This window comes from Anoplophora glabripennis, unplaced genomic scaffold (genome assembly GCF_000390285.2).
Source record: "Anoplophora glabripennis isolate ALB-LARVAE unplaced genomic scaffold, Agla_2.0 scaffold271, whole genome shotgun sequence".
In the NCBI taxonomy this organism is placed as follows: domain Eukaryota; kingdom Metazoa; phylum Arthropoda; class Insecta; order Coleoptera; family Cerambycidae; genus Anoplophora; species Anoplophora glabripennis.
The window spans coordinates 205,993-221,843 of NW_019416359.1; the positions used below are offsets into that span (position 1 = coordinate 205,993).

A 15,851-nucleotide genomic window follows, 5' to 3' on the forward strand; every position below is an offset into this window, starting at 1 on the left:
ACTATTGCAGCCGCAAAAGCCCCTATCTCCGTGTACTGGGTCACGTGCCTGATCAGCCAATAAAAACAAAGGACGCATATAATTGTTCGCTGTCCACACATTGTGTATATGAGGTTGCATATATTAAGGAGCGTAGCTCGCGTCGCAATAAATAATAATATAAGCTCCTAGATTTATTTTAGCGCGAGTACATTTGGATTCTTTAAATATTTTGTTGATATTTAATATGATTAAATACATAAAATTTTATGTGTTCTGCAGCTCCGCAGCTCTTATGGTAAAACCGCCACTGAGTAGCACTTAGTGGGATCTATGATTAGATAGGCGATATGGGTAGTTAATTCAACAAATAAAGTAGTTCGGCCCTGTACAAAATTACAACTGGTATCTTTTTTGAATGTAGTATTTTAACCTGGGCAATAATTGTTTCTTGGAGTTTTTTCGTATTTGCTTCTGTTTTATTAAAATACAGTTGATTTAGGTTCACTTCATAAACTTGTTAATGGTTATTAGTTAAGGAAATATAAGTAGGCGCAGTTAAACAAAATTGTCAGTCGATTCGATACCCTCGAAAATCTAAGATTCCAAGCTTGTCAAGAATTAACTCCACTTCAGTATGTTTATCGAGTTTTTTCTTCAAGTGGTTTATTATACACGTGCTCTTAACCAGTACCAAACTTTTTATGAATGATCTCCTCTTGCGGGGCTACTTCGCTTACATGAAATTATGTTTAATGCGCATGCTCAGTAACATTGATATAATTTTAATTTATTAATTACTATAAAAGTCAATATTGTTCTATAAATTTAAATATATATGTAGATTCTATCATTCTTTTAGTTTGTCACTTGTGGTTTGAAATTTTTTAAATATTTCTAATATTGCCAGAATATCGCGATATTTAGGGTCATGACAAAGAAGACATTTTTTTGTCACTTATGTCGAAAATCGATTTGGTAAAAATATTGGAAAATTCTTCATGACAGTGTGCACTACGGGGTTGCCTATTATTTGGGGTATGTGGCGTAACTACTAAAAAGGTCTATTAGATGTCGAGCTTGCTTACAAGCCCGAGGCAATCTTTTTGAGCAAAGTACTTTCTCAAGAATTGATTTTCATTTTGATATTACTGTTCCATGTTCCATTTTTACTTACAATTTATTTCGTTTTAATTACTTTCATTTTATGAACATTAATAAACTCTCATTGCTGTTAATTTTCTCAACAAGCAAAAAAATTCCTAAAAAAAATTCTGGATTACCCGTATTAACTATGCATAGGTATCAATAATAAAATGATAATAGTAACTGTAGTAAACAAAATGAATGCATGATTGATTGATTGATTGATTGATGATTGACAGATAAATAATAATAATAAACATTTGAAACTATGGTAAAAATGGAAATAATGAAACTGTAGAAGCAAATTTTAACAAAAAATCTACAAATTCTTTGAAGTCACTTCTAGTGATGTCCGGATAATTCATACATTTATATTTTTAATGTTGTTAACTCACAATTCGTATACATATTACTTAAAATAATCCATGGAGTTTAAAAATTGTGAACACGCGTCCAACATTACAAATTCATCACAACCTGATAATAATGAACGTCTATCTAAGTTTATGAAGTGAACAGCAACGTATTTAGAATATTTCCGTAACTATAGCCGCTAGCAAGTTTATGAGGTGAACTTAAATCATCTGAATTTACCGTGAGACGGTAGCAAACAGAAAAACTCAATATACATTCCAAGATAAAATATTACATTAAAAATGGTATCAGCTCTCATTTTTTACAGAGTCGTACTACTTTATTGGCCGAATTAATAGAACTGTCTACCCATATCTCCAGCACTGATGGCTAATAATACTTATTACTGAGACATATGGCGACAAACTATGTAAACAGAAGTCACACCAAATTTTATTTAAACATCTCTTATCAAGACATTAAAAAATATAATTTTTTTAACACTTTAACACACTTTAATTATTTTGACCAGAGAAACACGTCTTCAAAGTTTGTCGACTTAATCCTGACACACCCTGTATATGTCACAAAGTAAATTTCTACAGGGTTCGACACATACTTTCACATCTCAGACAAATGTGATTCATGTTAAATTAATATGCGCAAAAATGACCAACGTTACTAATATTGAAAATACTTACAGAAGAAATGCTTTATGCAGTAAGCAGCATCAATTTCTGTAGACAAGAAGTGCGACCACAGAAAAAGCATAGTGTGCGATTTGCACTTATGACGCTACTTCTAAAATAAATAAATATGAATATGTATTAAATCTGAATGTTTCAATGTCCTGTTGAAGAAGTGCTAAGTGCGACGCCGGCCCTGGCAACGAAGACAAATAGAAAGTTGGAAAATAAACACGGATTGTACAACGCGACGGTGCATATAAGGCCGGGACGGCCTTCTGCCATCATTTTTCACCGATACGGGTGCAATTTTCGTCTGTTGGCCCCCCGACCGGCCGCTGTTGGCCAACATGGGACCAAACTAGCGGCGTGCCCGTAAAATTTCCAATTTTTCTAGCCGCGGGCGGCAAATATGACGCCCCGGAGCGCGCGAGAAGGCGGGTTAGTACTATCTCACCTTGTGGGCGCCGCTCTGCCGTATACAGATCGCATCCATCTCACAACCTGTCCATAAGCTCATTGACTATGCTGCATCGATTAAAATATGCAAGCACATTCGTACGTACGTCTGTAACTCGGTAGTTTGAAATTCCCGGTTTGCCAGAAAGTTCCACAGCGGAAAACTGAGAGGAAAAAGCCTCTGTTGCGCTTCTGTTTTTTTTTTAGACATAATCTTATAATCTTCATGTATAAATAGCATTAGGTTGTTTATTAATGGTAATTTCCTTATATACTGAACGGGAAAATGATAAAAACCTTGAACTTTATGCAACCAAACGTACTTAAAAATTAAAATATTTTGGTTTAAATATTATTCAAGTAAAACTAATAAAGAAGAGAATAATGTAAATATTATTTCCCCTTCATTTCAATGGAAAACAAGTTAATTTGAATGATTAATTCAATGCATACAAGGTTTTCCAGCTACTTAAAGAACGTGTTGTCCATATTTACTAAATAAATGTACACGGTGTTTTTTTAATAGCACAATCCCTACAAGTTTTATATTGATTGTCTGATCTATGTCAAATTTGACATCCAGGGTTAGATGATGACAGCAGTTACATTGTTTCCAGGTTGCTACTTTTTAGATATAGTAAGGACACATGTTAATTAGAACACCTTTTTAATCTTTACTTATTGCAATGGAACAGATACAACACTTTCGTACATTACCATTATTACAATGATATAATGTCATGAGTTTATCTCTAACAGTAAGAGAGTCATGGCCAAAAGGAGTGTGGCCTAAACATAATTTCACAGCGGTTTCACATCAAATAATTTTCCGGTTGCGTCCGGTGTTCCTCAGGGATCCATCCTGAGTCCATTATTATTTAATATCTTAACAATGTGGTTGATTGTTTGAATGTCCCTCATCTTTTATATGCTGATGATTTAAATGATTTTATATATATTTAAGGACAAAAACTGTTCAGGAATTCTATTAAGGATTTAGGGGTTTATTTTGACCAAGAGTTGAATTTCGCCTTACACATAAATAGAATAATTTCTGAAGTTAATAAAAGTTTAGGTTTCGTAATTCGTAATTCTCGTGAATTCTCTAACGTGGACACCATAAAGATGTTGTACTGTTTCGTCAGATCAAGGTATATTATTTGGGCCCCTAATTATGAAGACCACATTGATCTGTTGGAGAAAACGCAACGGAGTTTTAAAATTTTTACATTTTAAGGAAACGAAAACATATCCTCCTATTGGTTATTCGCAGCAGTCACTTGTAGGAATATACGGTTACAAATCTTTAATGACTCTGCGTAATATGCATAGTCTTATTTTCCTCTTTAATTTGGTTGGTGCCAATATTGATTGTTCAGAGTTACTGTGTAAATTTAATTTCAATGTCCATAGAGCTACCACTCGCACTACTGAGACATTTTATTTGAGAACTGCTAATACAAATTATTTTTATATGTAATGTGTCGAAATTTTGCTAATTTGCTGGACAACATTGAAATTTTCCATACCACGTTACCTATTATTAAGAAATTATTTTTAGGATAAATTTGTTTAATTATCATTTATTGTTTGTCATATATTGTTGTCTTTTCTATGTATTTTCAAGTGTTTTTGGTTTTTCTACTATATTTTGTAATAACTTACTATATTTTTTTGTTTTTCCCTGCTCTGTAACTGGGATTTTCCCGTGAGCAATTGTTATTTTAAATAAACAAATAGTTTGTTAGAAAGTCCTAACTTAAACGTAACTTTATCCTAATCTTAAAACCTTGTCTTTATTCTAATATTTATTAATTCTAGTATTTCTACTACGTTTAAAAAAATATATTTTAACTTAATTAGGAATTAGACAATTCAACGGCGATTTTTGCACATGCGTACTTGTGATCTTAGCCTTAAGCCCTAGAAACTTAAAAGACAGGAACTTTCAATGTCAGGTCTTAAGACCTCCTTATGACTAGCACTAAATTATAATTAGTATAAACCAACACGTTTTTCTACATTTATCTACTTAGGGCAAAGAAAAATAGGATAAAGTTTTTTTTATAAATCTAACACATATTGCACATATAGCATACCTTTTTGGATATGTATATACGTCAGTCTGGAAAAGAGGAGCTGATATATCAGAGAGAATATGAAAATATAAGATTTTTCCTACGGACCATGAGTGTTAATGGATAAATGTAAAAATGTTTCGAATTTTAACAATTCTATAAATTCTAAACAATTAAAAAAAAACATCTCCCCATTATAAGATCCCAATATTTGCTGTTTCTGTCAGCCGTTATCTTCCTACAATTCACAATGATAAATCGTCTAGATATGGGGGCCCCCTCGTCGCGAGTATCGCCACGTGGGCCGATCCTGTCCTGCCCATCTGACCACGCAGATGCGTCTGTTAATGCATCCGACGCCCCCACAGCCGTCCATTCATGAAACCGTTCAAAAATCTCATTGATAATAAAAATTATCGTTTCTAATGCTATCATTTGCATCACAAATGCGGCCGTTGCCATATTCGAACGGTTAATTAGCATGCGACGCCCACGGACCGGCTACACCCACAAATGGACATAAAATTAATTTTTATGTTTCGTCTTTTACAGGTCCAGACGTAATTCAGGACATCGTCCCACAGAACATCATCGAGGAGGAGGAAAAAAGCGTCAAACGTAAGTTGGAGAAAGCTTAGGTCTCCTAGAAATAAGAGAAAATAGCACTTTTACCCCGGTTCCACACTGCGTCGCGCGTTTAGGACGAATATTCGATATTCGGTCGATTTAACGAATATTTCAGTGAAAAGCATTCGTATATTTGCCTGTTGAATCAGTAAATCAACACAAACTCCAGGTCCACATATGCCTTGTTTGTACTTTGTTTGTTTTCGGGAAATTTAACGAATATGTGGAGAAATGGTTCATATTCGTTGGCAAATGTTTGATTTTGGGTGAATACGAATGTTTTCCGTTTTGAGTCGGTAGATTAAAAGACGCGAATAACTTCTTTAGCGCTATTTATAAATATTAAAATTCTATAGTTTGTTTTAATATGGCATGGAATAAGAAATCAATTATCTTTAAACGCAGTTATTAAGTTTGATTTAATTTGATGGAAGAGTGCTGCAATTTTTATAACCTCAAACATTTAAACAATTACCTTAGTTCTAGTACGGATACTTCTGTTGAACTTCTAGGCCGGGGGTTCTCAGTCTTTTTCAAAGACTGTACCCCTTAATGAAAAATTAAAATTTTGGGTATCCCCTTGTTAAATTAAAAACACTTTTTACATCAAAAACACAATATATTTGGAAATATATTTGAAACGCATTACAAAAAATTAATGAGAAGGATGAGCTTGCTTATTTTTACATAGTTCGTCAATGTTCGGCTCAAGTTTTGTTAAGTACAACCTTAAATCGTCGTCAACATTAAACTTGTTTCTGTCTTACTTTTTAGATATGTTGTGCCCCGCGTACCCCTTTAAAATTTTCGCGTACCCCCAAGGGGGTTTGAGAACCCCTGTTCTAGGCAATCAATGAAAGAATATATGGAATTGCATAGATAGTCGAATCAGAAAATTCAATAAAAGAAGCAAAAAATATATATAAATACACCGTTTTCTAAAGAACTGAAATGCAGAATGACTCGCATTATTTTGTATTAAAAGTAGGTATAGCCGTAGGTACTAAATGTTGTGAATTAAGTGTTCTTGGAATATAAAAAAACGATTTTTTTCTCAAAAAGTTTCATACCTCGGAGACGGTGCGTTTTCAGACTAGCCTTGTTTTTACCTCAAAATGTATTTTTAAAGTTTAGGCACTAGGTACCTCTTGGAATAAAATGAAGTTTTATTACTCCATACCATTTCAAAACAGACTATAAGCTGACTTTCGATCATTTGCTAAGGATATTCATATCAATTCACAAATATTTTTCAATATTACTGTGGAGCAATACACAGGGTGTCCAAATTAGTGGCTCCTTTTTCGATCATAGCCCTGCTGTGGGTACGTAATAGATCTAAAAGATGCACATTTTATAATTAGTGACATATAGTACCCACTAAACATTTTTCAGTTTCTGACATGTTTCAGAAACGTTTCCATTTTTCTTGAAACGTTTTATAAAAAATCCATGCAACCTTCTGGTAACGTTCTAGAAGCCCAAGATGTCCTCCCCAAAATACGTTTCCAATGAAACGTTTCAAAAAATTGGTTTCAGTAACATTCTTTTTATGTTCCATTTATGCCCTCGATATTTTTGTTTTACGTTTCAGTATATTTTCAGAAATGTTTGAGTAACATAATAATTTTATTACCATATTGTTCTCATAATGCTCTCAACTTTAGATCATTTTCATTTCAAAAGCGTTTTTGAAATAGTATAAATAGTGTGAGTATTTTTTTAAATATCTCTAATACTCCTTTGTGATATTTTTATTTGTATTGTGAATGACTTAATTCGAACTAAAAAAAGTTACATTGTATATTAAAAAAAATAAATATGCTCTTCTAGTTTGGGGATGCGGCAACTTTTACTAAGAATTTCTTTCTTTTTGAGAAGCCACTGAAAAAAGTTTCTAATATGGATTATGAATTTTGCCATTCATCGTACAAATAAAAATATCACAAAACAATATCAGAAGCATTAAAAAAAAGCTACACATTTTATATAGTTCAAATACGCTTCTGAAATGGAAATTTTCTAATGTTGAGACCTTCATGAATATGGTAACAATGACGAACTGATAATTAGAAAAAGTTAGTTATGATTATGAATCTTAAAATGGTAGGTACATGAAAAACAAATAACATTACTGAAAAATAATATAAAGTTATAATTTCTTCTACGCATGGTCAATATTACATATATCCTTTTAATAATAATAAATTATACAGCAGAAATAAGGATACAAAATGATATCTTGACAAAGTAAATATCTGTAGGTATACCTAAACTCTTTTATTTAAGCATGCCTATACACATAAACAAATATAAACATTTGTACAAAATATAAAATAAATGACGTCTATTTCACTTGATTCATCCATATTTCAAATAGTTCTCACTGACTAAGTAGTTGCTCTTCAAATTATATCGAAACGTATAGTTGTTGTTCCATTTTCTTAGTTCTTGTCCCTTGTCCTCTTGTCTGTAATAGGTAGTGGGTATAACTATATTTAGGTAGATGTGACGCAAAATTGGAAATCTCTACACATATCGTTTTAAACATTTTGCATCAATATTCATTATTTTATATGCACCTTACAATAACCACAACTGCACACACTACAAATTATCACATAAAATAGCGTCAAAGTAAAGATGAATAACAACGAAACCAAGCAAACTGACAAACCGCAAACCTAACCTAACATAATACGAATTGAAACGACACACGGGAAACAAATAAACTCGGGCTGTTACGCGCAGTCTACGCAAGTCACGAACATACATTTTTTCTAGACTTGTGTTATAAATATGCTACCACATTTTTTTTTCTAATTATGTCTTTATATAACAAAGGCAAATGAACTAACGCTTGAGAAGGATTGGGGATTGAGAGCAAAATTTAACTAATGCCGAATGTTCCATAAGATAAGCAAAAATAGCAAAGGGTTGTTCGTCTGTTATGTTTCCGAGATCGAAAGGGAATGTTTCGAGTAATGTTTCAAACTCTCTTCAATTGTAACGTTTCGGCTATGTTTCACTAAATAAGTTTTCAAGTGCTACATTTCTGTAATGAAACAGAAACGTTTCTAGTTAATGTTTCAAATGTTTAGTAAAACATCTCATTTGCAACGTTTCATTTACGTTTCGTGTTTAGTGGGTAATGCTATAAATTGTCTTATTCTAGTTGAAGCCTTCTCAAGTCTGAATTTACTTTTGCCTTAAATACAGTGTTATAAATTTGTATACATTTCATGAAGTCTTTAATGATTTAATAATGAAAATTAATTAAAAATCAATTAAAGTTATTCTATTAAAATATAATAACAATTTAAATTTAAGAATGAATAATATGTCATACAAGAAAGGTTTAATCACGCTGGAAATGTGGAACATAAAAATCTAGAAGGAAAATGTTTTAAATAAGTTTGCAAATTTTTTTTTTATTTTTTACCATTTAAATTAATTTTTATCCTAGATTTATTTTCATATTCCACATTTGGTTGTCCTATGACTGTTCCTCATACTTGTCTTATGAATTTTATTTTTTATTATTATTTATTTAAAATAAGTTTATTTTGAATTGATTTTTATCAAATTTTCATTCTTTTTCGGTATTTTTAGTGGTAAAAAAATATCATTTTTTTGAAGTGTCATCTCAAATATCATCAAAGATACTTCTTGGCATCTAGAAAAAATGAATATAAGGCTGCATTACTACATGTTATAAAATAGAGGACCCGAATTACATATTAATGTACGGAAAATTTCCAAAACAAATAATTTTTACGTTGCCAGCTTTGTCTGAGAACGAGAATGCAAATTTCTTTAAACCAGTTACTTAAAATAGTAGCAAGAGTAGTTTTTTCTTTTTACATCCTCATTTTTGTGGTCGCGCTCAGCCCTCAACTTCCATTTCAGATTACGCCGCTCTTCTGACGGGCCGCTCCTCGCTGGTGTTGAAAAACGAGGCCATATCTCACGACTACAACAAAAACAACGTCGTCGCGACCGGCAGGTTCACTTTCCACAAGAAGAACCTGCACTATTCCTTCTACATATCAGAAAAGGCAGCCAGGCCGCGCTCGCTTCACTTCTTGGATAGCGAGGGCAACATTTTAGAAGATTTCACCCTGTCGCATCCCGGCGGTTTGGTGACCAGCTTGTACCAAAACGCCACGAGGAAAGTGTGCGGGGTATGGAAGAGACTGCCCAAGGACTACAGAAGGATGCTGAAGCAGGAGAAAATGTACGTGGTGCTCATCTGGGGCGCCAAAGATGCGGAGTTCACCCTCAGCGGACAGCTGATGAGATACGTGGCTTTGGCAACGGAACAGTTCAGCTCTCTGCTGGAACCGGCGCCTGGGACGGATCCCACGTTGATGGCGGGAACTGGAGGCACCGCAATTGTCTCCATCTCCACGTCAGTATCATCTTCCTTACATATCGCAATAATCTTCAATGGGTTGTTCAGCAGAGATGAAATTTTGGAGGTCCTCCTCAATGTAACACTTACCTTGGATGAGAAAAAACAAACCATACTGCAAGAAGTAAGTAGATATATATACTTTTTTATATCCCTTGTCCTATGTTATTTCCTTGATATCTTTTACAATGACGCATTTTTTTCAGGATGTCAGAGTTCATAAGCCAGCCACCAATTTGAACCTAGTAGAACTGAGCTCTCCAGTAACTCAAGCCCAGTTAAGGCTGTTAACTAGAGGACGTCTTTTACTCAGCATATCCTCGGCTTCAAAACCCGAAGCCCTTCGCCTAAGCGGCAATGTCATCACCAAAGCCACTTGTGAACTATTCCAGACAACCTTATCCTCAAATCCTTCAGACCACAACGGCAATCCTTATGGAACCTCTGGTTTAGCTTGGATGTACCTCAACAATCAAGGTTCACTGATCTACAGTGTTCAAATCGATAGCTTACCACCAAAACAGTACCCTATTATTACATTGGTGGATCTAAGCACAAAGAGACGAACCGAGCTGGAGGATCTCACTCCCTACTTCCACGATGGATGGGCCAATGGAACTTTAGACAAACTAAGCCCTAAAATTCTAGAACCCTTATATAATGGCAAACTTGATGTCAATGTAGCTGTCTCCAATTACACTGCCATTCATGGCAGGCTTATCAGCAAACCAGTGGCAGATGCAAGAGATGCTGCCGCTCCCATCTTGTTGAAAAGAGAGAACTACACACTACCCGCCTCTGCTGTTGGGTTGGCTTGGATTTCGGTGGACAGTGATTGTCACATTCACTACGATGTGACCGTTTCTGGACTGGGAACAGACAAAAAACTTGACCTGGACATGGAATTGTACCCAATGATAGCACCCGGTGCTCCTTTTATAAGTAAACATTTAGAGGAGTTCCAGGACAATCAGGTAGAGGGCAGTCCTGTCGAGGCTCTTACCAAGGAAGAACTCAGCAGATTGGACAGTGGTGTCAACTTTATAAAAGTGAAGGAGAGGGACACGAAAGTTATCCTACTTACGGCAATAGTAACCAAAGTAAGTTATTCACTTCGAATGTTTTTACATACAAACATATTGCTGTTCCATTGTTGAATGGTATTTAATTCAAAATTAAAGTAGTCATATTTTGTTAATGAAGTATGAGATCTATACAGTTTTTTAGAGGATAGTTTCTTGACCTGCAACTTTCTTGACAAAAAATTACCAAATATAAAATTAAAATAGAATTGGATGACCCTGGAATCTCGAAAAGAGTTGCACATATATCTGCAAATAACTGTTTCCTTATTTTAGAACAGATGTATCTTTATTCTACACAAAAATTTCATTCTTTTTAAAGTTACAGCCTTATGAAGTTTGAAAAATGGAATGTTAGTGTCAAATTGAAATTTAAATAAAACGATTTTTGTTTCAATATTTATGTTTTTCATCAAATCGTCAAAATGATTCATGCACCATGTATAGTAATAACATATTTAGTACTTGAAATTAAATAAACAAACAAAATTCAACAAGAATAGTTTCCCTTATAGCAAAATCTGCCCGTGGATACAATGTACCTGCAACCCTTTTCGCAGTTTCTGTACTGGCCACTTCTATTTTTTTATTTTACAAATTTATCTATGTAAGCCTAGAAATCATCCCATAAAAAATGCCATCGGTCTATGCTTCATCATCAAAATGTGGCCGGTTATCATAAAATTCAAAACATATTTTTATATTCTAGGTGAAAGTGCCTCCACCTTGTCGTGCCCCTTACACAGACAACAATGTTCCAACCCTGTTTGACCACCCTGAAGTTGTCTCCACAGGTGAATGCTTCTACGAAGACAAATTTTACAAGGAAGAAACTTCCTGGGTCTCCTCCAGGGAACCCTGCAAGATGTGTTTCTGCCAGAACGGTGTGCCCAAATGTGACATCATGACATGCCCGCAGTTGGACTGCCCTACCAACAATGTGACTGTACGAGGAGAATGCTGCCCAGTATGTGTCGAAAGTCTGACCAATAGAGACACGACCCCACAGAAATGTATTTTCAATGGCAGGACCTACTCGCCCGGAAGCAAATTCAACCCCTTTTTAATACCAACTGGTTTTGACCGATGCACCGAGTGCGAATGTGACGCCAAGGATCTAGAAATAAAATGCACCAGGCTGAATGACAATGAGAAGACTTGTTGCAAGAACTGTAACAAGAGTACGGTAAATGTGGACAATCCGATGAATGATGACCAGGTGCCTCTGATTGAAATCAACTATCCTCCTTCGAGGAAAGAGATGTCCATGAAGTCTGCAGAACTGGTGCTCATGGAGGGTGGTTGCAAAAATCTGAACAATCCCGTAAAACCTTACCACAATGGCAGCGAATATCATCCTTTCATAGACTCCTTAGGGGAGTATAAATGTGTGACTTGCAAGTGTCAAGTAAGTATACATAACGCACCTCTAATCCTTCTTTTACTTGATTTTATTTCTACTCAGGCTTGTTATTCCTTCTTTAATAACTTTCCATTCAATAAATCGAGCAAAATATGTACCAAAAGTTTGACCAACCAAAAAATTCCCTGATGATTCGCAAATTTTTCGGATAGATTTGAACAATTTTCCAGGTTCAGAAAATGTAAGCCCTATCAATGACCATAATTTCTCAAATGTTTGTTAATATTTACCATGTAACTATACAAGGTTCTTCACGGTAAGTGGCCTGTTAGACGTTTCAAAGAAACCAAAGACAATGTGACGCTGAAATTTTGCTCTTCAATGAAAATAATGCCATCAACGTAGCACTTCCGGTTATACCAGAAGTAGTTGTTAACTTCGTTATTTGAAATGGAACACCCTATATATTATTGTATTATTGACAAGATAAATTAGAAATAAGTCAAAAATGTTAAAGCTTCCCTGTAAATCTAACCGTTTTTAAGATAATCGTCATTTTTCAAAAAATTTTACAAATGCAAGCATTCTTCGTTCTGGGAGCGTTCACTTGCTTTTCGGAATACACAAAGAATATAAGATACACTACCTTCCGCTATCAAAATTACCTGAAGAAAATTATACTATTATAAGTGTCTCATTTTTCACGTTACAATTTGAAAACATAAAATGGACAAAACATTTTAAATTCAAATGGAACACTCTGTATTTTTCTGCATCATATTATAGAAAATCAAATTCTCTTTTCACCGATATAGGCGTTGTAGGGGTTACAGCTTCAATTTTCTCAGATATTTGCAGTTTTCTTATCGAAAAAGTACTTGATACTGGTAGAATACTGAGAAAATTGAAACTGTAACCCCTACAAAGCTTATATCGGTAAAAAGAGAATTTAATTTTTCTATAATATGATGCAGAAAGATGCAGGGTGTTCCATTTGAATTTAAAAAATTATGACGGTTTTAAGTTTTCAACATGTAACGTGAAAATGGGACACTTAATATAATTTTCTTCAGGTAATTTTGATAGGAGAAGGTAATGCATCTTAAGTTCTTTGTGTATTCCGAAAATCAACTGAAAGCTCCCATAATGAAGAAAGATATAAAGAATTTTCGAAACGCTTGCATCTGTCAAAATTTTTATAAAATGTCGATTATCTCGAAAATGTTTAGATTTAGGTACAGGGAAGCTTTAACATTATTAATATTATTATTAATAACTGTATTTGTTAATTCAATTTAATATATTGACAAAAGTGTATCTCAATGAAAAAGTATTTAAGGGGCATAAAAATAAAAGCACCGTAATTAATTGGGAAAAAATACTTAATAGGTATTTGTTCGAAGAGCCATTCAAACCAGTTTGGGATCAGTCAGAAGCAATCATCTAGCTACTTCGTTTATGTTATACTTGTGGGAAATAGCACAGAAAGTAGCTGGACGACTGTTTCTGACTGATCCTCCTGAACTAGTCTAAATAGCTCTGTGAACAAAGCTATTATTTCGATATGAAAATCCAATTTTAATATAAATAGATCAATACTATTAGAATTTTTATGATATCCATATTTTTGTATGTACTTAAGTTTTATTATTAATTTTGGCTGATTAGAATAATGTCATGTTGCTGAAAACAGAATTAAACTATTTTAATGACAGTTGACAAAGCAAATATACAACGCAGGCTGATAGAATTTACTGTTAAAAAAATATAAAAATTTATATATGTATTTTTTTAATTCCAGAATGGAACCCCAAAGTGCCAGAGGCAGCACTGTGACTCCACGACGTGCAAAAGGATGATAGAGATGAGGCGAAAGAAGATAACCATAAATACGTCAGATTTCTGTTGTAGTCTGAAAGAGTGTAGAAAACTTCGACATAGGAAAAACCGCAAGCCGCACAACAGCTGAATTAGTGAGAATGAAACTGAAGGAATGTCAGGAATGTGACTTTTCACTTTTTTTTTTTTGGAACTTTTAATGGGCTAAAAGTCCAAAGTTACCCCTTAACCAAAGAAGACTGAGGCAGTTGTAAGGAAGGAAGAGCTGTCATATTTATTTGTATTTAGGTTTTTAATGAGCATATATATTGTATATTTTAGTTACTTAAAAAGTAGGCACAGTCAAATAAGTACTAAATGAGGTTATTTAGATTATTTATTTTTGTTATTTTTTAATTTTGTTACTCTGAACTGGCGTAGAGGTTTCGGTTTCATTATTTGACTGTGCTTGGAAAACTATTTAACAATCTATTTATTTGACAAGAAGATAAATTATTCCATAGTTGTAAAAAGAGTTTCTACGAGCTAGAATACTCAATACTCACTAGAGATGAAGGCTGAATAGATCGTTGGAAAAAAACAGAAACGATTTTAACAGATTATGTATAATATTTATACTCTTATAATTAGGTTCGTCGTGTGTGCACCCCTATGGTCCGGGTGTAAACTATGTACAGGAATTAAAGAAAATTTTTTCTGTTTTCTTCCTGTTCGAGAATGATATCAAAAAGTTTACTATGCAGATGGACGTAAAAATTTCGTATTTTAGTTCAACTGTATGTTTAGTAGGACATATCATATTTGGTGCCATACCAAAACAAATTTTAGGTACTTAAGCATAAGTTTTGTCATAAGAACTTGCCTGATCGGAAACAAAATATACTAAAAGTAAATCTGCGATTAGGTAGGTCCTTTGCAGAACTTCTACCCTATTCTCGTAGGAGCATTTATATAAATTACAATTGGAATCTCCCTTGCAATATTACAGTATTTGGCTAAATTATTCTAGGCTATGATGTAGTATTTACGAGTGAATGTGATTTTATCCCATTAGGACTCTATTTTAGAGTAAAATCTATTGTATATATTATTTTCTCTATGCAGAACGTACAAGATGGTGCAAAAAATCTTTAGCTTTACACACATTTTCTGCTCCATCTTGTATCCTATATACGCTTTGTAAATTTTGTTTAGTCATAAGCAACAGACGTACGTAATTTAGTAATAAAGGACTTATATAACTAACTTTTTTATTAAGTTGTAATATATAGTGATAATGTGGGCCTCACAATATTGCATTTGGTAATATTACTTATTTCAAATGAGATTAGTTGTCAGTGGATTCTGTAAATATTTTAGCAAATGCAGTATGTAACAGTAAAAGCTATATTTAAAAATAAGTGTACCTGCTAGCTAGGAATATATGCTTCATTAATACACTCACTAGCCTTTAATTTTCCACCTCCCAAAGTACGGGTTACACACAAACACACACATGAATAAAATTCGTTAGTTGCACTACCCTGATGGTACTCGCAAAACAAATAAAAATTAGACCAATAATTTTTATTCATCTTTGACATTGAATCTACATGATTGTTTGCAAAAGTAACTATTTTCTATAACTATATAATTCTTGTGTTGTTATTAGTTTGTTTATTCCTTTTACATCATTACCACTTTACTATGAACAAAGGAATATTTATATAAAAATAATTACTTACACAAATAATGTTCAAAGGGACGAAGTTGAAGTTAGAGCTACCATGTTGCACAACAACCAATCACCATTATCACCAAAAACAAAAAACTGTCAGTCAACAG

The 15,851-nt window shown here is 33.7% G+C and overlaps 1 protein-coding gene across 1 annotated transcript in view; it reads left to right on the top strand.

Moving 5' to 3' along the window:
- LOC108908099 (dorsal-ventral patterning protein Sog) overlaps positions 1-15,468 on the top strand; it is an 89,399-nt gene extending 73,931 nt beyond the window's left edge. Inside the window, exons 4-8 of the mRNA XM_018712020.1 lie at positions 5,255-5,320; positions 9,239-9,867; positions 9,950-10,843; positions 11,535-12,233; positions 13,990-15,468. Coding sequence (XP_018567536.1) covers positions 5,255-5,320; positions 9,239-9,867; positions 9,950-10,843; positions 11,535-12,233; positions 13,990-14,157 — 2,456 coding nt within the window. The 3' untranslated portion in view covers positions 14,158-15,468. The remainder of the gene's footprint in view (positions 1-5,254; positions 5,321-9,238; positions 9,868-9,949; positions 10,844-11,534; positions 12,234-13,989) is intronic.
- Positions 15,469-15,851: the final 383 nt, after the last annotated feature.